At 49.4% G+C, this 23,680-nt stretch overlaps 1 protein-coding gene across 1 annotated transcript in view; it reads left to right on the top strand.

Annotated features, from left to right (window-relative positions):
* Positions 1 to 23,680, top strand: part of LOC111151156 (LIM homeobox transcription factor 1 alpha) — a 154,343-nt gene that overhangs the window by 100,006 nt on the left and 30,657 nt on the right. Inside the window, exon 3 of the mRNA XM_022508949.1 lies at positions 7,189 to 7,421. Coding sequence (XP_022364657.1) covers positions 7,189 to 7,421 — 233 coding nt within the window. The remainder of the gene's footprint in view (positions 1 to 7,188; positions 7,422 to 23,680) is intronic.

Consider the following 23,680-nt stretch of genomic DNA (forward strand, 5'->3'; position numbering starts at 1 on the left):
GAGTAGCCTGAAGGGACCAGCTTGGTTCCTAACCCTGCCTTTCTCTCACATGTTGGGGGCAGAGTCTCAGGACCTGGCCATGGGTCCCCTGATGTAGCCGTCTCAACTGCTCGATCTTTTCCCTTATTTCTTCTGTAGAAACAGCGCTAGAGAGGCTCTCAGTGAGAAGCGGAAGAGAGTCTATGAGTCAGATGCCTCAGTCTCTCTCCCGGGGGAGAGAAGCCTCATGAGGGAAGCTGAGTGAGGTACTGAGTTCACAGGGTTGTTCTACTTACTCTCCCCTCACAAGTTCACTGAGGTGCTAGAGAGAAGGGTTACCGCAGCTGTTGGCTCCAGGTGGGTATTTGGTAGAGATTCATTCTTTTTTTTTCCCCTTCTCCTCCCTTCCACAAGTTTCTCCCCCTTTGAAGTAAAATAACTGGGAGGCTGAAACACGGTCGGACTGTGAGGACCCCAGCATTCGGAATGGGGGGTGGTTTTCTTCAGATCACACCGCCGGCGCCAGAGCCGCTGTGTCTGGTCCTTCAGTAGGTCCTGCCTTTCTGCCGTGACTCCCGTGCCGTGACTCCCAGGCTCCGGTGCCTCCCTCCTGCCGGCCTTGGACGTGCTCCTGAGGATGTCCTTGGGCGTCAGGCCTCCACCTCTGTTTCTTGCAGTGCTCTTGTCTCCTTAGCCGCAGAGTGGGATTCCCAACCCTGTGACAAAATCATGAATTACAAGAATGGGAGCAAATTAAGAAATCACGTAGCCCTAGTGGGTTTCAAGTGGCCTTAGGGGCACATGGCTTTCTTCCTTCAGCATCTTTTCTAGAAAAATATCCAGAGGGATCCTTTTTAGAGCGAGTTGCTTGTAGCTGGAGTGTGCAGATATGTGTTATGTGTGTTTGTGAGCCCACACATGATCTCTTTGGGCCTTTGTTTATATTTTTATAGGTATTCATGCATACACGTACGTAAATCTGTGAATGAGAACGACACGGTTCTGGAGAATGACCATAGCGTGGCTGTGTCACACCAGCACACCTTCTGGAGACCTGGACTGGGGTAGTGGCAGCGTGGGCTGTGCTGGTTGCCTGGTGTGGAGGGAGGAGGCTTGAGGAATAGAGACTCGCCCCCTCTGCAGCCCCTCCATTCGTGATCTGACACTGACCTAAGCAGTGCTCGGCCATTCGAGACAAGAAAGGGGAAGGATGGGGGAAGGATGGTGACTTTTCTGAGGGCGGTGGTAAAGGAGGGGCCCTCGAGCCCTGGTCCCCCTGCTCCCGTCATGTACTTCTCTGCTCTGCCCTCTCCCCACCCCCCGCCCACCAGCACGAGGCAGGGGGGCTGCGGCTGGGTCTGCCTTCACTCCCAGTCCCCCGGCTGTGGTAGTGAGGCATATGCTTTGTGTCAGGCCTGTGCTCTGTCCGGGTGGCACCCTTGCATTCGTCCCCCCTGCCCCCGGGGCAGGACCTCACTCCTGGGAGATGAAGTCACACCCCCTCGAAGCGGAGACAGGTGGGGAGATGGGCTCACGCTGCTCTCCCAGGATGGGACTCGGGAAACTCCTAAGCATATGTTGCCATCTTGGGGGCCAAAAAATATCCCCAAAGATCAAAATGCAGAGGCAGGGCAAATCAGAATGATGCAAGCACTTGCCACCCTGATAGATGACGAAGTACCCCCAACCCCATCTGGTTCTCATCTCGTCTGCACTGATCCCACAGCGTTGGGGTCCTTATTGCCTTTTGTATCTGAGCAAACGGAAGCTGCAAAAGGTGAAGCGCTTTGCTCCACGTCCTACTGCCGATCGCTTGCAAGCGTCCGAGCCTGCCAACTCCGGCTCTCCCACCAGAACGGGGAGGTGTCCATCTCGTAGCTTGGGGATCCTACGAGATGAGGTGGAAGCAGGACCTTGAATGGAATTGAGGTGGAGGGCGTGGGAAAGTGCCAGCGGGAGGGGAGAGAAGGAGAAGGAGCCGGGGACAAGACCAAAGATTCCGGGACCCCTAAACCAAGCGGGTGGGTCTCTCCTCGTGTGCCTCTCTGGGTCTTTCCTTCCTGCAGACTGCAGATGCCGGGCACTGTGGTCTTTGCTCAGAGCCTGTTGCCTGCTAGAGCCTGGAAGCCGCCTGAGGCCAGGGCAGCCCAGGCTGTGGACCATGCCGAGGGCGTTCGCTAGAGGAAGGAGTGTGCTAACTGTGGGCTCAGTCTCTGGGATGGGCACTGCCCTGGGGGTTTTTCCATGAGCTAGAGGGCATTGTGCCCATTTTATAGGTGAGGGAATCCAATGCAAAGAGGAGATAAGGAACCATTTGAAGAATTTTGAGGGGCAGGAGAATTTATAATGGTAGGAAAGTTTGGGAGTTATGATGTATGCCTAGAAGAGCTCAACCCTTCTGGAAATCTTGTCTAGCTTTTCAAGGGCATGGCCAGTCTGCCGGGCTCTGAACCCAGAGCAAGGTCTCATTAGCATTCAGAAGGGGAAGGAACCATGGGGGACGCCATCCAGGGCATTGGGAAGAGACAGGCTGTGTTTTAATTACGACCTGGACTTTTGAACAAATCCTTTTCTCTGCTTGTCTGAGCCTTAGAGAAAACAACTTGTGGGAGGTGTGCTCTCGGCAGCTGGGTCCACAGTGGTACCCGGACAGCTGTGTACACATCTGGCTCACAGGTGGTGGATGGCCTGAGCCTCTTCTCCTTGAACTGCTCTGGGGTTAGGGAGGGTAACAAGAGTTAAGGTAGGGAGGTGAGGCTGACCTGGTCCTTACCCAGAGTGGGCGAGCTGGTGGAGAGAAGGGACAGACGCAGGTCTGTGCCCCTCCTTCCCGTGACCGTTTCAGGATTGGAGCCCAGACAGCTCCCGCCACTTCCTCCAGCCGCTCCCGAGTCAACACGGTGGGCTTTCTTTGTAGGGCTCCCCCGACCCTCCCTTCTCCAACTTGGGGGAAATTTTTAGGAGAGGGGGATGGAATTAGGAAGGGTGGAGAAAGGGGAGGGGATTAACAGGGTAGAAGCTAGACAAGCACAGATGCTGTCACCTGGGGCCGCGGTCTCGAGTGCTTGTTGACTCCCTGGGTGCGTTTGCCTTGAGTCTGTTTAACAGTTCATTCCGGGGGAAGGGGAGGAGAAGGAGGGCTTCGGGGACAAAGGGCCTTTGACCAGCTCCTGGAAAAGCATTGATTAGTTTGCTCAGGTTGGCAAACAGTGACTGGGGACTAGGGGCTGGGAATGAACTGGGTGATTTTTCTGCACAAGGCATGGCATCCAGCATGGGGGCAGGAAGGAAAGGCAAATGTTCAGGGGACTGGTGCGCCCTGAGGTTGGCTATGGAGAGCACAACCTCACTGGGCAGTCGGAGGAAGGGGGAAGGAAAAGGCAGGGCTGCTGGTGTCTGGGGTCGTAGTTCAGGGCTGTTGCGTACCTTGTCGGGGGCGAAAGAGCCACACCGACCCCTTGGAAGTCGAGAGGCAGAGGGCAGGGGTTTCTCATGTGCTCCTGATGGCCAGGCGGGTAGGGGAGGGGCCGGTGTGGGGGCTCCAGGCCTGGGTTGAGAGAGAGAGAATGCAAGCTTATCCGTTCCGTTCCTGATCCCGAGCTGGGCTGGAATCACCTGCCGGCTGGCCTCTGTCCTGGCAGGCTGTTTTCGTGGGAAGCAGCTTCATTCTCTTCTCCAAGCCTGGGCTTCCTTCACCCGAAGACTTCCAATGGCTTCCATTTTTCTTTGGCCAACCCGTGTGCAGCCCCTCCTTGGGCGCCCCTCCTTCCCTTCCTCTTCGCCCTCAGTACTCTTCCCTTCTTCCAGGAAGCTTCCAAGATAAACACACTGGGAGTCACGAGCTAGGACGGCTGTAGAGCTGGGAAGTGATTCTGTTCTCAACACACACTGGCTTGATGCCTTCCTATTTTGCATTGTCCAGACATTGTAGTGTTGTTATATCCCGTTTCCCACAGGTAAGTCTCTGTGGGCAGACATTATTTGGTTTTGTTTGTTTGTCTGTGGTTTCTCTCAGTGGTCTGTGAGCTCCCAGGGGCTGGGGACTTGGTTTTGGACAATTATGTACTTACAACAGTGCCTGACACTGAGAGAACATATATACTCGTCCATATAGCCTTTTTTACGCATGTGAATGTTGCCGGAGCGGTGGCTCCTCCCCTCCTGGTGCACGGGACGGGCTTCCGAATGAACCAACGAATGGCAAGAAGAGTAGACCCGTTAAGTGAACGTGTGAGCGAGCCTTTGAGATGGGGTTGGCCACACTTCAGCCATGATGGCGGTTGGCCCATTGGTGAGAAAGTGCTCTTCCATTATTCTGCCTCTCCGGCCCCCACCAGCCTGGGGCTCATTAGCAGAGCCTGAGTCCTCTTGTGTCTTTGTGAAGAGAGGAGGGGCGAGGAGTTTTCCATACTCTGGCCATCCATCGCCCCCTGCCGCCATCCTCGCCCTACACCGTCTGAATGGCCCGTGTCTGTGGACCCCTCTGGTATGTGAAGACAAACAGAGAGAGAGAGAGTGTGTGTGTGTTGAAGATTTTATTTATTTATTTGTCAGAGAGCACAAGCAGGGGGAGCGGCAGAGGGAGAGGGAGAAGCAGACTCCCTGCTGAGCAGCGGGGCCCAAGCAGGGCTCCATCCCAGGGGGATCATGACCTGAGCTGGAGGCAGATGCTTAACTGACTGAGCCACCCAGGCATCTTAAGAGAGTGGTTTTGAGAGAGATTCTTTTCTGCCTGTTGTGCTACTACTGAAAGAAAGAAAGAAAGAAAGAAAAGAAAGAAAGAAAGAAAGAAAGAAACAACCTATTTGTTTTGGAGATATAAAAAAAATGAGTGCTATAAGGAGTGAATCCCAGAGATAGTTTCAGGGTGTATTGTCTCTGTGCTTATGCCAAAGGGGTTGCCAGAGACAGTTAAGTTATCGTGAGGCAATTTAAAAGAAGAAATAGATCTTCTTTAAATTTTCATCTGTCACAGACTAGCCTGAACTGTTACTGATCTGGGTTGGCAAGGAGGGTTGAGGAGAAGAGTTACTTTTATTGGGACCTACTGTGTGGCAGCCCCTCTGCAAGGCTCTTTACATGTGTTATTTGAGGAGAACAAGCTAGATCCATGGGTCAAGTCAAATCAACCTTTACTGAGTACCCACCGTGAACAAGAGGTTGTGGGTTATAGAATTTTCCACAGTCTTCTTGCAATATAGGCTGTTGGCGGGAGAAGTTCCAAGCACGGGAGAAGTTCCAAGCACGGGAGAAGTGAAAGGATAAGACGAGATTAAGGTGTTTCAAGTCAGCAGGAGGGAGCAATCCCCCTAAGGTTTCTGAAGCTGGGAGAGGTGGTCTGGCCTAACACCTTAGCAGCATCCCGAGGACAGAGGTGCAGAGGGGAGGAGTCCCATGGGTGGTTTTGCTGGTTGCTGTTGGTGTAGCCAGTAGCAGACCACAGCCTCTAGATCTCGCTGCTTCTTTCGTCTTTTTTTTTTAAAAGACTTTATTTATTTATTTGAGAGAGAGAGAGAGAGAGAGAGTAAGCATGAGTGGGGGGATGGGAGCGGGAGAGGATCTCAAGCAGATTTTGCGCTCAGTGTGAAGCCCAATGCCGGGCTCAATCTTACAACCCTCAGATCACGACCTGAGCCAAGACCAAGCATCAGACACTTAACCAGCTGAGCTACTCAGGTGCCACGCGGTTGGTATCTTGAAACTCCTCCAGGAGGCTACTGAATGTGCAGCCCAGACAGATCACACAAAGGTGTTTGAAGGAGGGGCCGTTGCTTCAGACCAGACCAGGGCAGGGCAGGGCAGGGCAGGTTGGGGCAGGGTTCAAGAAGCTGGGAGCTGCTGTGTCCTGAAGGGTGGGTGGGATTCGGCTAGATTAAACGGAAGAATGGGCCTTGCAGGAGGGAAGGATGGGCCTCCCAGGAGGGCAGAATGGCCTTAATCAGCCCAGCGGCAGGAAATCAGAAACATGGGCAGGTGTGGAGACATCACCATCGCCGCCAGCTCTGACTTCCAGGAGCCTGGGAGCCAACCCCCATGCTCCCCGTACCCACGCTGTAGCTTCTGTCCCCACCTCTCTGGTTCGCCGCTGCCACCCACTAGTGCTGGCCCTTGTCACTGGCAGTGGCTTTCCCTCCCTCGTCTGCCTCCACTTCCACTCTACCCTTCATGCTACAAAGAATTCCTTTGCCTCAACAGGGCTCTTATCACGTTAAAAATTGTTCAGTGACTCCCCATCCCTTGCCAGTGATGTCCAGCCTGAGTGTGTGAGTGGTTACGACAGGCCTCCCCTGCTCCCCTTCTGGAGGCGCCCCTCCTCCAGCATGCTCTGGCCTCCCCCGCCTCCCCCCTCCTCCAGCATGCTCGGCGCTCCCTGGGCTTCACAAGGGCTGTTCCCTCTGCCTGGGATCCCTTCCTCCCACCCTGTTCTGCCATCAGCCTGCCCGCCTTCCTGTCTTTCCTTTGATGGAGATTTCCAGACCTCATGGCAAAATGCAAATTGCCCTCTGCACCCCCGGTTGTTCTGTGCCCCTGAAACCATTACTTGGACGAGCCATTAGCCTGAGCTCATTTCCTAAAGGCATTTTCTTTTACTCACCTTGGCATCCGCTAGTACCTGCTGCTTTGGCCTGGCATAGAGGGGCTCCCTGTGTGTGGTTTGTTGGAAGTAAACGAAATGAAGTGAGAAGTGCCGAGAGGGAGGCGGAATGCGTGGAATGCCAGCACGGGAAGCTGGGATTGCAGTTTCTCTCTCAAAAACCAGATGATGCATCAGAACGCCCCAGCCAGCTTTCTAGAGGCACATTCTGAGCCCCCCGCCCCTTTTGTATACTGACAGGAGGAGACATGGACATTTGTGGTCCTATTATTTGGTTTCAACAATAAGCTTCCCCAGGGATTCCAGGCAGCCTCCCGGCACCCAGGTGCAGACCTCCGTTTGGGAAACACTGTGTCCTACATGCACATGGTCACACCCTGGGCTCAGACTGCTCCCAGCGCCTCTGCCCCTGCTTTTCTTAAGCCTCAGTGAGGCACTCCCTGAACCCTTCGGTTCCACCCCGTCGGGGAATACATCACCCAGATTTCCAGGGTATTCCATTCCAACCATCTTGACCCCACTTCTTAGAGTCTTTTTTGTGGGTGGCGGGAGGGTAGCTGGGCCCAATCAGACTTTGCTCAAAGACCTTGCTTCCCTTTCTCCCCTGCCACCAGGCTGTTTGCGGTCAAGTGTGGGGGCTGCTTCGAGGCGATTGCGCCCAATGAGTTCGTCATGCGGGCCCAGAAGAGCGTGTACCACCTGAGCTGTTTCTGCTGCTGTGTCTGTGAGCGGCAGCTGCAGAAGGGCGACGAGTTTGTCCTGAAGGAGGGGCAGCTGCTCTGCAAAGGGGACTATGAGAAGGAGCGGGAGCTACTCAGCCTGGTAAGCCCGGCAGCGTCAGACTCAGGTGAGTGCCGCGTGGAGGGCAGCAGGGATTTTTGGTGGGGGAAGGGGGTGTGGGACAGTGGGGTGAGCTCACGGTCTGCACCGCTCTCTCCCCAGAAGCCCAGCCACAGGGGCAGCCCAGTCCCGTGGCAGAGCAGCTGTGTGCATCCCAGGCAGTGTCTTTGTGAGGCTGGAGGGATGTCTTACTGGTCAGGAATTGTTGTGAGGACGCTGTGTAACACGTGACCTCCAAATTCCGTGGTGCACGACAGGGACCACGCGTGTTCACAGGCTAACGGGAGAGACTCTGAGTCAGGCTGAGGGTCTGCAAGTCACCTGGGATCTGCCGAGCTGAGCTCCGGGCTGCAGAGCAGGCTCGGGTCTGCTCGGTGTGGTTCATGCCAGGATACCAGCCTGAGACACAGCAGCCACAGGGCAGGGTCTTCTCTTGGCGGCGACGGAGGGTACAACCTTACGAGTGCATTTCAAGCCTCTGCTCCTGTCATGTGGGCTAACAGTCCACTGGCTAAAGCAAGTTAAAAGCTCAAACCCAAAGCCCAGAGGAAGGGAGGTATACCGCATGCCCCACAAGGCCCTGCTGGGGGTAGATACATGATACTGTTAAAGGGAAAGGAGGCATGGGAACCAGTCTTTCGGTCTGTTTCTCCATCTGTCATGTGGGAAAGCTGGAACCTACCTGAGGCTCAGCGGGTCATGGAGAGAAAGGAGCCGGAATGTACTCGTACCACCCAGCTGACCCCTACCCTTCCTGCCTTAGAGCGGGGAGAGAGGGGATGGGGAGCTCCAGCGACTGCACAGAGCGGGTTTTGGAAGGCCAGAGAAATTGAATTACGTGTCCAGCTTGAGCACGTGTCTGTCCCCACCGCACCACGTTTGTCTGGCTTCACCCCTCCCTTCTCCGGATCCCTGAGAGCCACGTGGCCTTCCTGACTCTTGCCGTTGCCACTGTCATTCCAGCCCCCAGAACGTGGCCGTAACCTCCTGCTGCCCACCTCTTCGGCTGCTCAGGGGGCCTCTGAGACCTCCCGCTCTTCCTTGGCCTGGCTGGACCCCAGCCCATCAGCATTGCCCGCTCAGCTCTGGGCCTTAAACTCTCATTCCCCCTCTGCCCCTCTCCTGGACTCTGGGGTCTTGCTGGCATGTTCTTTCAGCCTTGGTCTTGGGGCTCTTGCCCCAGGGATGACTCTTCATCCCTGCGGCTGAGTTGACCCTTGACTCCTCCTCCTGGGCCACCCACCCCACTTTATTGCAGTTGCTTTTCTGGCTCTTTGTTGTTCTTGCCAAGCGCTAAGCCCCAAGAGGGACGGCATGTGTTTCTTTCTCCACAGTGTCACCAGGGCTTAGCACAGGCCTGGAACACTCAGGGTGCTTGGCAAACTCTTACAGGAGAGAGTAAACTCTTGAAACAAAAGCACTGTGGCAAGACGCTTGTATCCAGGGACTTCGGGGACAGGTGGGGTGGGGCCACCCCTACCTGCCAACCCCCTCCACCTGCTGGCTGCACTGTACAGAGCCATGTGACTGCGGACAGCTTCCAGAACCTCCCTAAGCCTCAGTTTCCATAACTGTAAAGTCACGACGGTCATGCCTCCCTGACAGTTTTATTGTGGGGAAGAAGAGAGAGAGAAGCCTGGCATGCACTCTAGCCCGGCGGGGACGTACGCCTGCCAGCGGCGGAAATTCATAGGCGGCCCTTTTGCTTCCCCGACCTCCCCGCTGGTGGTTCTTGCCTGACTCTGCTTGTAAGTGGACCCCTGGACAATCCCAGCTCCTCCCGTCTTCAAGTTTTCCTGGATTTGTCTTAATTCAGAAGCAGTTTCTCCTTTTCAGGAACACTGCCCCTGCCACTGCCACTTTGAGAATATCCTGCTGGGGTAATTGGGCTCCTTCTGAACCAAACTTCACGGCCTCCACTCCGTATAAGAAGGTCAGCTTGGCCTGGATTCCCTCTTTAGGTGGCCCAGCCACTGAGGCCTCCTTCCTGGAATATTGCAAAATCTTCAAATTCCCGAAGGGCTTAGGTGCTATGGCGACCAAAATGCCAGTGTGACTTTAAAAAGATAGGCACACCCAGAGGGACATGCCATTCTTTCTCACATGGAAAGACGTGCTGTGGTCTAGCCCTTGCTGGCACGATTGTGTGAGGCTTGACTATGAAGTTATGCAGTTGGCCCTGTGTTGAAGATGCCCAGATTTTAATTGACTGCAGAGTTAGGATGAGGCATGAACGTACCGTACCTCACGTGCCACCCCCTGTGCAAAGACAAAAAAAAAAAAAAAAAAAAAAAAAAAAAAAAAGCTGGATCTGAGCAGCATTAATAGAAATAAAATGTTCAGAGCATGGGAACTGCTAGGTGCTCCCTTTTCTGACCCCGTTTTGAGCAGCACGTTCAGTTGCGAGCATTTTCATTTGAGGCTGCTGCAGACGCAGTAGAGCTTTCTGGTTCATTTATGTGCACATTCATTCGGCTGACGCACCTTGAGTGCTTGCTTTATGCCAGGGATGGAGTCAGAATGGAAATGACGAGAAATGATGTGGCGGGTGGGGAGATCCCTAAATCATGTCAGATGAAGGAGGTATAGCTTTTTAGGCTAGAAAAGTAAAGACGACACGAGGACATAATTGTCGTCTTCCCAGGGTTGGATCAGACCTATTTCTAACTTCAGAGAGCAGACTTGGAGTTCATTCAGTTATTTAACGAAATCACTGAGTATTTACATTATAGATAGGAAGGTAAAGGCCAGCAATTCGGAGTCGACATGGGAAGTGTTAGAATGTCATCTTAATTATTAGAGCTAATGAAGAGTAAATCTACTCGAAGAGGTGGGTGGTCCACTTGTCGAAACTAATATTGGCATGATGGGAGAGGAGAATGGTTTGAGAAGACACCATTGTCCCTTTCGACTTGAAAAATCTATCCTTGGTTAATAGCTTTAAGCAGAATGATATTAGAGTTTCGGTTAGAACCAAGTACAAGTTCTGTACCACTCATTTCGTCAATTACATAAATATTGCCTGTCTGACATCTTAAAATGCCATGGGCCAAATCCTGCCTCACTAACGAGAGGATAAGCTTCTAAGAAGCAGGCTTGTAGGTTTTCATTCCTTTGTTCCCTCAGCAAAGCTTAGCCTGATGCCAGGAGGAAGTGATCAATAAGTACTTAATGAGCAGAATTAAATCTTCGAGGAAAGGAGTCCTCCCCGTGTGGGGGGGCTTACAGAAAGCAAACAATTTTAGGACGCATCCCAGCACAAACACAATTTCGCCTCTTCTGTCTGTCCTGGGTGCTCTCCATATCCTAGGTACTTGGTAAATATTTGCTGAGTGAATGATTGAATGGGCCGTCATCTTTACGGTTTTTATCAATGACTTAGATGAAGACACGGATGTCAGGTTGCTTGGGTTTGCTGATGACACAAAGCTGGCCGGGAAGGCGGGTGGGGCAGCTAAGATTCTCCAGGTTCAAGAAGATCTTGACAAGCTCACAGAATAGCACAAAGTCAGCAAGATGAAATGGAGCCACTGGCTTCTGAAATTCAAGAGTGATGACGTGGTATAGGGCCTGTTGGGGCGGAATTCCGCGTGGGATTTCGTTGGGCACAGGGTCGGTGGGAGCCACGAGGAATCATGTGTTAATACAACTGTAATGTCCCTGACATGCAACCGTTGCTCCAGCTTTGTATGGCTTAGTGGACATTTAGGTCTTGGTCTCATTTTAAGTAGTGCATTTTATTTTATTTTATTTTTAAAGATTTATTTATTTGACAGAGAGATCACAAGTAGGCAGAGAGGCAGGGAGAAGGTGCGGGGGAAGCAGGCTCCCCGCTGAGCAGAGAGCCTGATGTGGGGCTCGATCCCAGGACCCTGGGATCATGACCTGAGCCAAAGGCAGAGGCTTTAACCCACTGAGCCACCCAGGCACCCCTAAGTAATGCATTTTCGGACATCACTGACAAAGTAGGGAGAGGTCCAGAGGACAGCGGCTACCTTATGGAACCATAAATGCCTAAAGAAACTCTGTATATTTGGTTCTATGAAAATAAAGCTAAGGGAAGTAGGGGAGTCCTACCCAAGGGTGCAGACCCGTGTCATGGGGACAAAATGACAGGTTTTGGCGTCCACCATAAAAGACTAGACCCTTTATGAGAAGTGGAAAGGCTTGTCTCTTCACGTTTTAATCACAGTGGGTGGAAGACAAGACCAGCATCCCCTAGGCCCACTTAAATGGAGGATTCTGGAATCTGTGGTTTTCTGATGCTGACTGTTCGGACTTACAGAAAAGCATGGGACACATCTGCAGCTCTAAGGGACACCAAATTCGGAGAACTTTAGCTGCTGGGTCTCTTCTCTGGTGTGGCCAGAATGCTTTCATCCTGCTCCCTGCTTTGCCAGTGGCCTGGAAGTAATCTCTCAGGAAGGATGGAATTTGTAGCTGGCGTCTGACAATTTTCTCTAGGCTGACTGGGCAACAGGGATGCCCGGGGCCTCCAGGATTGACCTAGGGAAGTTCATCCCTATGCTTTCCTCCTCGGTCAGAGAATCACACGGGCTTGAGAGGCTCTCCAGTTCACACTCCCATCAGATGCTCATGAGGCTTCTGTTGGGGTGTCTCCAACCATGGGAAATGCTTGGCCTTGCGTTCCGAGTGTGGATTGTCGGAATTGTTAGACAGAGCCCCAGTGTCTGTCTCCATGTGCAACCCCAGTGTTGGCCTTGGTTGTACTTTCTAGAACTCACAAAATCAGCCAGTCTCCCTGACATGTGGCAACCCTTTGCATTGCAGACAGAGATTCTTTTACTCCCTGGGTCCTCTCTTGTCCTGTTGCATTCTTCCCCATTCTTCCAACTGTCCTGTGGAAGAGAGTGCTCTATCTGGACGCACGGCAGTCTCTCTAGAAGGTACCATCCAGAAGGACGTGACGTCTTTGACATGTGGTCTAAACTAGCACAGTGCTATTACTGCTCCTTGTCATGCATGTCTGGTTCTGTTGACGTGGCCCATGATTTCATTGGCTTTGTTGACCTGGGTGGGGGTGGGGCTTTGGGGGCTGATCCTGGGCAATCATAGCTCCTCCTGGCTGGGTCATGTTGCATGTCTTAGTTATCTACCGTCTTCATATTTTGACATCAGAGGTCATCTTAGAGTGTCTTGTGCAACAGTTTTAAATTTTATTTTGAAATAAAATTTTAGATTTATGGAACAGTCGCAAAGTAAGATAAATTGTCATATAGCCTTGGCTTCCCCTAATGTCAGTGTTTCACACTGACCTGTACGTTTTGATAAGTGTGTCATGTGAACTAAGAAGTTAACATCATCCAGTACTGTTCACTAGACAATAGAAACTAAAGCTATGCCTTGATTTCACGAGATTTTCCACCAATGTCTTTATGCATCCCAGGATTCAATCCATCCAGGATACCAAACTTGTGTTTAGTTTTTTGTTATTTTTACGTTAAATTGATTTTCCTTTTTATTCATTTTTGGGATCACCGAGGAATGTCTAGTCAGAATTGCATTTTTTTTTTTGCCTCTCCCTCCAACAACATCTCTTATATTTTATTTCCTTTTTTCACCCCTCACCAGGGACTCAGATTGTGTTTTTGGCTCATTCTTTCTGGGGTGTGTTGGTTTACCATTTTAAGGTTTTCTTTCTTGAGGACCAGCATGCATTTTAGATTATGCCCAGCACCGATTCCTTGGCCATTATATTCTTCCAAGTTTCAAATCCGTAATTCCTCTCGGTTTACCAACTCTTTCTTGGTCAGAACCAAAGTCCAAGCAAGTTGGTCCTTGGTTGGTCCTCCATTCTTCCCTTTATCTTCTGAGAATTGAAGGGTAAGGCAGGGCTCTCTCTGGTGCTCTGCTTTTGTGGAGGGATTTTCCCAGAGGAAGCCCTGGGCCACGAAGGCCCCATCATGAGGCTGTCTTTCTGCAAAGGAGGTTTTATGTTTCAGATAAATACAGTGATTCCGTGGCCTCTGTTTTTCCAGTTGTCTGGATTGCTTTGGGAAGCTCTGCCCCTTCTTGCCTTGTGGCCGACACTCACCGGGCCTTTGCATGGTGCCTGGTATGCAAACAGGTGCTCAGGACACGTTTTCTTATTGTGTGAATAAAGTAACTCTGTCCTGTTCCTGTTAGCCTCTGAGAGCCGTAGTACAGAAGCACCGATCTCCAGTATGGCTTCTTCTTGCTGGGGCTGGAAAGCAGATTCTTTACACGTACTGAAGTTTGGGGATCCTTCTTCCTTCTTAATTTTCCTGAGGATATGGGCTGTTGCTGGTTTGGGAGATTCAGATGCCTCTCTTGTCACTCTGATCGTGCAATGCATCTCTTTCCCCTTCTTTTCTGGGTCAGGTTTAGGCATTTGTTTTAATTTCCTTCCACAGCCTTGGAACTGATTTTTAAAAAAATTCGTGACAGAAGCATTTCTTTCAACCTATCTTGGAACTCTTGGTCTCCAGTAAATTAGAGCAGAGAGGTAGTGGTTACCTCGTAGGTTTTGGAAAATGTCTGACTGTCCTATAGGATTATAGGACTTGTCAGTTCATGGTCATGAATTTCAGAATGCAAATTTGAAAGAAAAAGTCAGCAGGAGGTATGAGGAAGTGTCATCTTCTAAATGCTAGTGCAAAGGGTGTGGGGTCTAAAGTTAGGTCTGCAGCTGAGTCTTGCCCTATAGTCCCAGCACTCCCCGTGACCTTGGGAAAGTTACTTCCCCTTCCCAGGACTCTTCCCGAGTCAGTGAGAAGTGATCAAGGGCCTGAAACTTGGTCCGTTTCCAGTAAATGGCAGGCATTGGTCCTATCTTCCAGGGCAAGGGCTGGGGAGCTTGTGGCTCACATACTCACTTCACCAAAGAGCCATCATTTTACATACATCTCATCTTCTGTCTTTGGTGTTCTGTTTCAGATGCTTCTGATTAGCTAACCTGGGACCATCTGAGGGTAGTACAGAGAGAGAGGGCCTGTGATTTTGGGTGGCTAGGATGTGCAAACTACAGGTGGACTGAGTCACCCCATGGGCCTGCACGTCTCAGAGGGGCTCCCCAGTCTCTGAACACTGGAGCTCATCCTGCATCCTGGAAAGTCTGTGCAGAAGGCCAGGAGGACACAGTCTTATGGTTGCTTCTGGGACTTAATGGGAATTTCAAGCAGGAACAGAAAGCAAGTGTTGACCTGAGCTACCATTCTTTTATAGACTGGGGAGCTGAGGTGTAGAGGGATTCTGATTTGAGCTCTTTTGAGTCCTCAAGTATCTTCTTATTCCTAAAGCTGACAGATTCTGGGATGTGGTCATCCTGGGGTGGATCTCTCCGTGCTTCTTGGTCCGAGGGTGGTGGTGTATCTCCCACCTTCAGATGAATTGATTTGGAGTGGATTACGTTTCTCTTCTGCAGCACTAGTGTTTGAGTCCAGGAAAGACATTGAACCTGACAGTTATCTGTTACTGAATTCATTGTGTCCCTGAATTGGCCTGTTAGGATTGCTCTGTTACCCAGTATAATCTATTTACATACTTCTGGGCAGCCACCTTATCAACCTTTAACTCAAAAGATATTTATTATAGATGCCTGCATGGTCCTAGGCTCTGTGCTAAATGCTGTGTTTCAGTTGCTGAAAAAGAAGGGCAGATGAGTTCAAGAGTACTGAACAATGCCATTCAGAGGAACATTTCAAAGCCAACCTCCTGATGCCAAGGGAACAGTGGGGTCCTGATACAGAGTGATACAAAGAGGCTGAGAGCTGGGAAAATGGACAGCCTCGAAACTAGTTTCGTCATTCTTTCCTTTAAGAAACAAGGGGGCGAGCCATTAAAACAACAAAAACCTTACTAGATATTAAAATACTCTGATAAGTAGTATAGTTCTTTAAAAAAAACATATTTCAGTCGTACTTTATTTATTTATTTATTTATTTATTTATTTTCCTGTAAAGCAGTGTTTTCAGAAGACTCCCCAGCAATGTTTTCTGGAAAATTTGAGCTACAGATTGGCAAAAAATATACATATATTTTATCATGACCTGTTATACACATTTGTGTGTGTGTATGAAATAAAGTTTCACCGCTTAGATTGACTTGCTCTCTACATGTCTATATTTTTTATTCTACTTATTTTTTATTTGTAGTCTTATCTCTTTTAATGTTATAACCCACCAAAGGATAGTGACCTGAAGTTTGAAAAATACGGCTTTAAGGGCAATTTACTTACAAACCCTATCCCCAGCTTTTAGAATTGGTATGGATTCTTCAAATTTCAAGCCAATAACTATGTTTTAATCTTCTCTATATACCCACCTATGTCAGGTGCTGGGAATAAGACCGAAGACACAGAAGAGATCATGTGGCCCCAAAGACTTGGCCCAGTGCCCTGCCCAGAGTAAACACACAATAACTATTACCTGCTTTTATTGATGTTAGCATTATCAAGGGGACGTGAAAAGTACACGTATTTATTTCATGACTAACACAAAGATCTTTGTGGATATTTTCTGACTTATTAATCTGGCATCTCTGGATAGCAGGGAAGAGAAAGTTATAATTGCCTGAGCTCTTTACTTTGTTTTCAAAATCAGGTTTTGTCTCTTGCTAGTATTGCTGCCATGAAATTGACTACAGAATTATTTGTTGCCCTTGGTCTGGAGCTCTGTGCTTCTTTTCTGTTCTGAACCTTAGTCTTTCTGTGTATTTGTTTTGTCTTCATATTATAGATGGAGAAATAAGGACACAGGATACTTGAGTCGGGGATAAGCCAGAATAAGAACTTAATTCTACCAATTACCAAGTCAGGACACTTGATACTCAGCCTCTGCTCTAATTGTGAGTGGAGCAGAGTTTATCTTTCGTGCTTGAAAAGTGACAGGCAACGTACAAACTCAGGCAGTGCATTATCTCTTTTCTGTCAACTGTAATTTAATTTTGGGTCTGTGCTCACCCTTAATCATTTTAGTAGAAATCATCATTTAAAATTAGTGCATTTCTTTCAGAGTATATTTAACCTGGCATAGTGTGCCGTGTGTGTTCATCTCCCTTGCACAATCCCTGGAAGAAAAAAATTGATCAAATGGATCAATTTGATCATTGAATAAAAAGATTGATCAAATGGACAACCGATCCTTGTGATGTTCACATGATGATGATGTTAACAAATTTGGAGCCCTTACTCTGCACCAAGTAGTGCGTTAGGCACTGTAAACAAATGAGTTAACCTAACCTCATGTCAAGCTGATGTGGAAGGCAATGTTATGATTATTCCCATTCTTCAGATGAGGAAGGAGACCATGGAAAAATCAGTAATTTATTTAAGATCCTATAGCCAGAATTGAAACTAGGGCAGTCCAGCTCCAGATACTCCACCTGTATCATTAAGCACTATGCTGTGCTGTCCAATCGATAAAAATGTGAGGTCTATGAAAATAAGTTTACACTCCCTTTCGAATCAGTCAAAAGTTCACCTTCTGCTCTAACTCCAGATCCTCCTTAATAATTAATCACTATCGCTATACTTCTCATGGGCGTCTCCTGTAAGGACGTAGGAGGCGTTGAAGGATCCAAAGACAACATGGTGTAGAAATATGGAAGTACTTGGAAAGTGCACACAAGAAATTTACTGGTTTTGTTTTGTTTTACAATGATTCATCAAACTTCTGCTCCTGTGGTGATCTGATGGTTGTAGGAAAAGCCAATTTGACATTTTTGTCCAGATGAGAGGTATCAGCTGTGCAACCCACAGCCCTCATTAATAAAGTGAATAAAAGTACAACAGAGGAGTAAATCAGTCAATATCAAAACTTCTAATAGGCTTTGCTGATCTACAACATCCTACCTTCTGTTCTGACCCCACGTTCAGGAGAAATGCACTCAGATATGTTTTTCAAGTGGCAGTGTTGACATTGTACCTCTGTCCATCTTTTTTTTTTTTTTTTTAAGATTTTATTTATGAGAGAGAGATTGCCGGGGGGGGGAGGATTGCCGTGGGAAGCGGCAAACAGACTCCACATTGAGCACAGAGACTAACACGGGCTTGATCTCAGGAACCTAAAACCATGACCTGAGCGAGAAGCAACCGTCAGATGCCTAACCGACTGAGCCACCCAAGTGCCCCTCTATCTATCCATCTTTCTACTGGATCCTTTTTGAGTACAATGGCAGGACTTTGCAGTGTGACTAGTGAACGTTAGGAATGAAGTCTCTGGCCATGGAGACCCAGCGTATGACTTTGACTTTTCATTACCTGAGCTAAATGATCCGGAGACTCTTGTTTACGATCATGCAGGAAAGGTTGTGGGAGTAAGTGTGGGGAAGACGCTGATTTTCTTGCACTGCCATGCCAGCCAAGCCCATCAACTCATAGACGTCCAACCCAGAGGTTTCACGATGGATCCAAAGATGTTTTAGACCATGTACTGAGCAAAGGGGAGAACCACCTCCAGTATTTCTCTGTATCATGATGTCAGTGACCTAGGAGAAACCCCAGAGTCCACTTTACTGAAGGTTTGGTCACAAACCAGGCTACAGCTTCCTCTGAGCACTTTAAGGGTATTTGGTGCTGTAAAGGATATGGAAAACCAGGCAGTTTAAGAACAACTTGGATTCTTACTGGTCCAAATCCACGTTTGCTCGCTGGGACCCAGGGGCATGCTTCCTTTTTCTTGGTGATTCTGAGCAGGGGTTTGTGATTTGTGATGCGTGTGCATGCATGAACCACATTACACTGATGAATGGACCAAACTGGTATTCATGGTGAGTGTCAGGAAATTTCCTGGGAATCTGTGAGTGTGGTAAGGTAGTGGCTTGAACCAACTCAGCATCTGTTCTGTGTGTGGGAATTTGCTGAGCACCCGCATTAGGCAAGGACTGGGTCTGGGGCATGGGGGAACCTATAGAAGTATATGAGATCTGACTAATGAGTAAATATTTTGAGCATGGACTGTGTAAGACCGGCTAGAGGTGCAGCTTATATCCTAGTGGAGGGGGACAGCCAATAATCAAATAGATAAGCAAAATTGTGGCTCAGATGACAGTGACTCTCCAAAGTACTCACCCTATAAGACTTATTCTTATGTATTTAAAAAAATACTTGGGCTTCTATGGAATGGGGGTCTTGAGTATATAAATGGGCTGGAGTGCTCCTGGGCTTCTGGTTAGTTTCTTTTAAAGCTCCCTCCTGTACAGCTGAAGGTTGAGAACCACTGCCTGCCCCAGTAGGAGGTGAAGGTCAGGGGGATGGAGTCCCAGCACCTCAATTAGTGTTTTTCACCCAGTGGCAGAGCTGTGGGGCTAACCAGGGAGATTCTGGAATTAAAACAAAAGGCAGCTGTTTCCTCAGTAATAAGAAGGGTTATAAGAGGTAGCAAACAAAAATCTAGTTAAATCTGAGTTTTTATAAACCATGTGTTAAAGGATGTCTCATGCAATATAAAATGATTGCTTATCGGAAATTCAAACTTAATTATGCCTCAGATTCGGTTAACCAGCAGCTCTAGAAACAGAGACAGTCTGGTGGGGGTGCCAGCAGCTGGTGGTCGGTGCTGGAGCCTGCAAGGTGTACAGAAAGATGGCTGGTCAGTCGGTTGGTCGGTTGGTCGGTTGGTGAGAGGTAGACAGGGAGAAAAGGAATTGTGTCCCTCCCATCTCTCTTCAGGGCGTGGGCTTGGCAAGGCCACGGAGGCAGCCAGTGGGAAGGGCCCGTTACCCTGGCAACTCCCTCCTGCCGAGGCCCACAGGGGTCTGAACGACACCCCAGCTCAGCGCTCGGCCGTCCAGTGGCCTTTCTCTGGGGCGCACCTGTTCCCTCTGGCGCTGGGCAGGAGCCCGCGTCGGGCACTGGGTGCCAGGGAGCCGGGCGCTATCCAGGGCGGGCGGTAGTCGCCCCGCCGCCCTCCCGCTCTTCAAAGACCCTTTGGAGACGGTCGAGGGCGGGCACAGAAGCACCCCCGGCCCGCCCGCAGTTTGATGAGAAAATGCAGATAAAGAGCCCGGCGGTGGGGCCATATGTTCCCCATAATCTCCAAAGCCGTCACTTCAATTAGAGCCTCCCCTGAGTTCTAATGCCCGATCCTGAGTAAACAAGCCGCCCTGAAAGAAGAACTCGGTTTCCAATTAAAAGTGTACTAACATTTCTCCTTCCCTTAATTCCCGCGGAGCAAAGCCCCGCGCGGGCGGAGGCGCGCCCGGGTCGCTGCGAGGTCGCCGCGGTCCCCGCCGCCCGCACCGCCCGTTCCCAGGTGACGTCAGGCGGGCCCGGGATTAGGGCCCACCCCGTGCCCCCCCTCCGCCCGCGCCGCGGACTTAATTAAAAGTAATGCCACGGTAAATCCGCCCGTCGCTTCTGGTGGAGCCGCGCCTCCGGGCCAGCCTGGGAGAGAGGGCTCCGAAGCAGGTGCTGGGGATTTGTGTGCTTGTGCGTGTACGTGCGTGAGTGTGTGTGTGTGTGTGTTTGTGCGCGCGCGCGCAGACTTGTGTGCATGTTAAAAGGGGGGGTCTTGTTGCTGATTTTGGGGGGACTGAGATTACCTTCTTCTTGCCCCCACGCCCCCACCTCTGCACACGCACCGAGAGACAGACACACAGACCTATGTGCCCGCTAAACCAGACTTTGCTTCTCGCTTGGGTTTGGGGTTTGCTTGGGGGACTCGTGCCTGCTCGGGCAACGGGGGTCAGGGAGGATCGCTGTGTTCTCCCACCCTGCCTGCCGCCCGCCTCCCTGGCCGCAAGTGCGAGAATTCTAAGGGCCTAAATACATAGTAGCCAGATGTGAGGTTGTTTAAATTGCAGGAGAGCGCTGCAGGGCTCCCTGGGGCCCTCGGAAGCTTTTCAGAGCACCTACTCTGAACCTTGTAGCCACTTTGAGCTCGTGCCCGACAGCATTCTAAAACTTGGTTTCCACTGAATTTTTCTCTTCCAGCAGAACCAGCTGTAAGTTGCTGGTTTCAGATGGGAGAGTGATTGACAGATTAACTTTCTGGCCTACTCTCCACACCATGGAAGAATCAAAGAATTGAAGCCATTATTTGAAAAATTCCAGAAACATCAACAAGCAGAAAATCCTCGCTAGATCATTCAAATGCAAATGATTTTCCTTCTTTCATGAATTATCTGCCCCAGTAATTACTTTAGTTTTGGGTTTGGCCTTGCTGGTGAAGACCTCAGAGAATTAGTCTCACTAAGTCCGTGGCTGTTTCTTCCTTACTGTCTGATTGATGTTAACTAAATTAAATCGAGGCAAGTTCAACAGACATTCGAGGGCCTGTCAGACGCTGGGTTAGATATTAGCGAGGAAGGGAAACCACGCCTGGGTTTACACACACTCCAGTTCTTCAGTGGAGAAGGAACTCCTGCACAAAATCATTACAGTAAAATGTAATCTGCATGTATGTTTCAATAGAGACAGGAAGTGCTCAGATCCCAGAAATGGGATCAGTAATTCCCCCTTGGGGTGTGAGTCTGTGTTTTGGGGCACAGGGATCAGGGCACTCTTTGGGAAGTGCACTTGGGGGTTGGTAGAATAGGTCATTTTCAGATGATGAAAGGTAGATGAATAAGTTGCCAGAAAGAATAGTGTAGCTTCGTGGACACCGAGTCGCAGAAGTAGGGTTGTATCCCACCATAGAAGGAGGGGCTGGAATGGAGGGTTCCTCTGGGGGACGGAAATCCCGGTGCTGGTGTGAAGGCCAAGATCGATGCCAAAACTTGAAGGGTTTTGTGTATCTTACTTGGATATATTTTGATGGTTAAACAAGGCTGATCAGAAGTTTGTAAATACAGCTGTGAGGCTTCTCACTTTGTGCTTCCAACAGGGAAGTATGGAGGGTGGGGCGGAGTTGGGGTGACATTGCAGAAGTGGGGAGCTGGGCTGGAGGCTACTGCAGTGTCCCTATGAGACATGAAGGCTTGAACTCAACCCCAGATTGGGGAGGGGCTTTTGGAGAATTCATCCCTTCATTTATTCATTCAACACCTAGTGAATCCCTACATGTCATCCCAGACATTGTTCTGAGTGCTGGGGACAGGGTGGTGAACAAAATGGGCCAAACGTCTGCCACTGGGGAGCTTAAATTCTAGAACTAACTGATGTTACAGATAGGAAGAATAGTAGAAATCGAGGATGTCTTTGGGGTTTCTAACCTGTACAAATGGTGATAACAGAAGCAGAGATAGACGCTCAGAGAAGAAGCTTGATAATGGATTCGGGTGAGGCATGTTGAATTGGAAATTTTTTGTGGACAATGGGGATGTGGACATCTGGGGGGCAGTCGTACACATCTGTCTCAGGTTCAAGAGGGAGGCCAGGCATGGATCTGAGAATCACGGAAACAAGGAAGGTTTAATCCTAGGTAGTTTTTCATCAGTGTCTTCACTGATGTCGTTGTCAGAGTTTACATGGCTTTGGGGAAGCAAATAAATGAAAGGAGCAGCAACAAACATCAAGTAGGGCAGTGGTTCTCAAAGAATGTTCCACAGGTGGCAGCCTCAGTGTCTCCTGGAAATGTGTTAGAAATGTGAATTAGTTTTTAAAAGATTTTATTTATTTCTGTGTGAGAGAGAGAGGGAGAGAAAGAGAACACGGGGAACAAGTAGACTCCTTGGGAGCATGGAGCCCGATCTCAGGACCCTGAGATCATGACCTGAGCTGAATCCAAGAGTCAGATGCTTGACCAACTGAGCCATCCAGGTGCCCCTAGAAATGCAGGTTCTTAGTCCCTACTCTGACGTATTTAATAGGGGGGCGGGTAGGAGACAGAAACCTGTCTGTTGCCTGTAAAGTTTGAGAAGTACTGAACTAGAGTAGCCCATAGAGCCTATCAGATACGAGTCGCCTTAGCTGGAGCAGTGGGCTTTTGTCCTTGTTAGTGACCATTGTCTACAGAAATGGATCTAAACCTCATCCTGGGACAGCTGTGTATTACTTTGATTCCACCAGGAAACGTGTGAACCCAGACCCTAATCGAGCCCTGAAGTGTTAAGTGGTGATTCCCAACTCCCTTTTTTTCCTTCTAGAATAATCCTATGACCGAGTGGGGCTTTTTCTTTGTCCCATCCACCTCAGATTGTGACTAGTATCTCCTGTCTGTCCATATTTCTTGCTGTACCCCTACCCATACTATGAATGGATAGATATGAAAGGATGTGGGCATGAGATACATGCCTTGGATGAAACAGTTACTGAAATTCCTTTTAACCTTGATTCTGTGGAATAAATGACACGCACACACATGCACGCACACACACACACACACACACACATTCTGCAAGTCCCTCTTTCTTACCATCACCTCCCAAGTCATTCATTCAGACAGTACCTGAGCCCATCCTCTGGGGCCAGCCTCAGACTGCTTGCCAGAGAACGTAATGATACAAATGATACCACCTCTATAGTTGGATGGACTCTAACACCCTTTTGAATTTTGCAGCAGGCCATTAATTATTGTCTGAATAAATGGACATTGATTTTGATGTACATTTTAAGTGTTCAAATGATTTTTTTAAAGATTTTTTTTTTATTTATTTGAAGAGAGAGAGAGCAAGAGAGAACATGAGTGGGGTGAAGGGCAGAGGGAGAAGCAGTCTCCCCACTGAGCAGGGAGCCTGATGTGGGGCTCGAACCTGGGACTCTGGGATCATGACCTGAGACAAAGGCAGGCGTTTCACCTACTGAGCCAGCCAGGTGCCCCGACATGATTTTAGAGAAGAGAGAAATTGATGAGGAACGGATTCGTCAGTGATTGAGCTAAGACAGTGTTTTAAAACCAAGACTTTGGGGGTGATGGACACTGGATTTAATTTCTGGTTCTTCTTCCTAATAGCTGGTGACCTTGGGTAAACACTTTTACTTCCTTTCCCTCACTTGCAAAATGGCCAGTTATGATGCTTACAATAGGCTAATATAAAGTGTTTGTCACAAAGTAAATGCTCAGTAAAGAGAGCTTGTCATCACTACACAAGCACTAGGGACTTCTGCTGGTCCTTGTGACAGCCTGTTCATACACTGGCAAAGGAGAGTGATGAAACCCAAGATGTTGTGACACTCCAAGGACGCCTCCGTGACTCACCACAGTGCCCTTTGCATATGGATGAGAAGCTGTGTGTAAGGCTGCTTGACAGGGACGTGAGGAACCACAGCTGGCATTACGTCATCTAACAGCTGGGGTGTGAAAAAAGGGAATTCAGGTTCTTGAAGGAGGGACAAAGGACACCAAACACAATCTCCGCAAAGTGGAACATGCCAAAGGGAATGTAACCAATGTTACATTCCTTTGG

This window comes from Enhydra lutris, unplaced genomic scaffold, assembly GCF_002288905.1.
Source record: "Enhydra lutris kenyoni isolate GAN:26980312 unplaced genomic scaffold, ASM228890v2 scaffoldscaffold25, whole genome shotgun sequence".
NCBI lineage: Eukaryota > Metazoa > Chordata > Mammalia > Carnivora > Mustelidae > Enhydra > Enhydra lutris.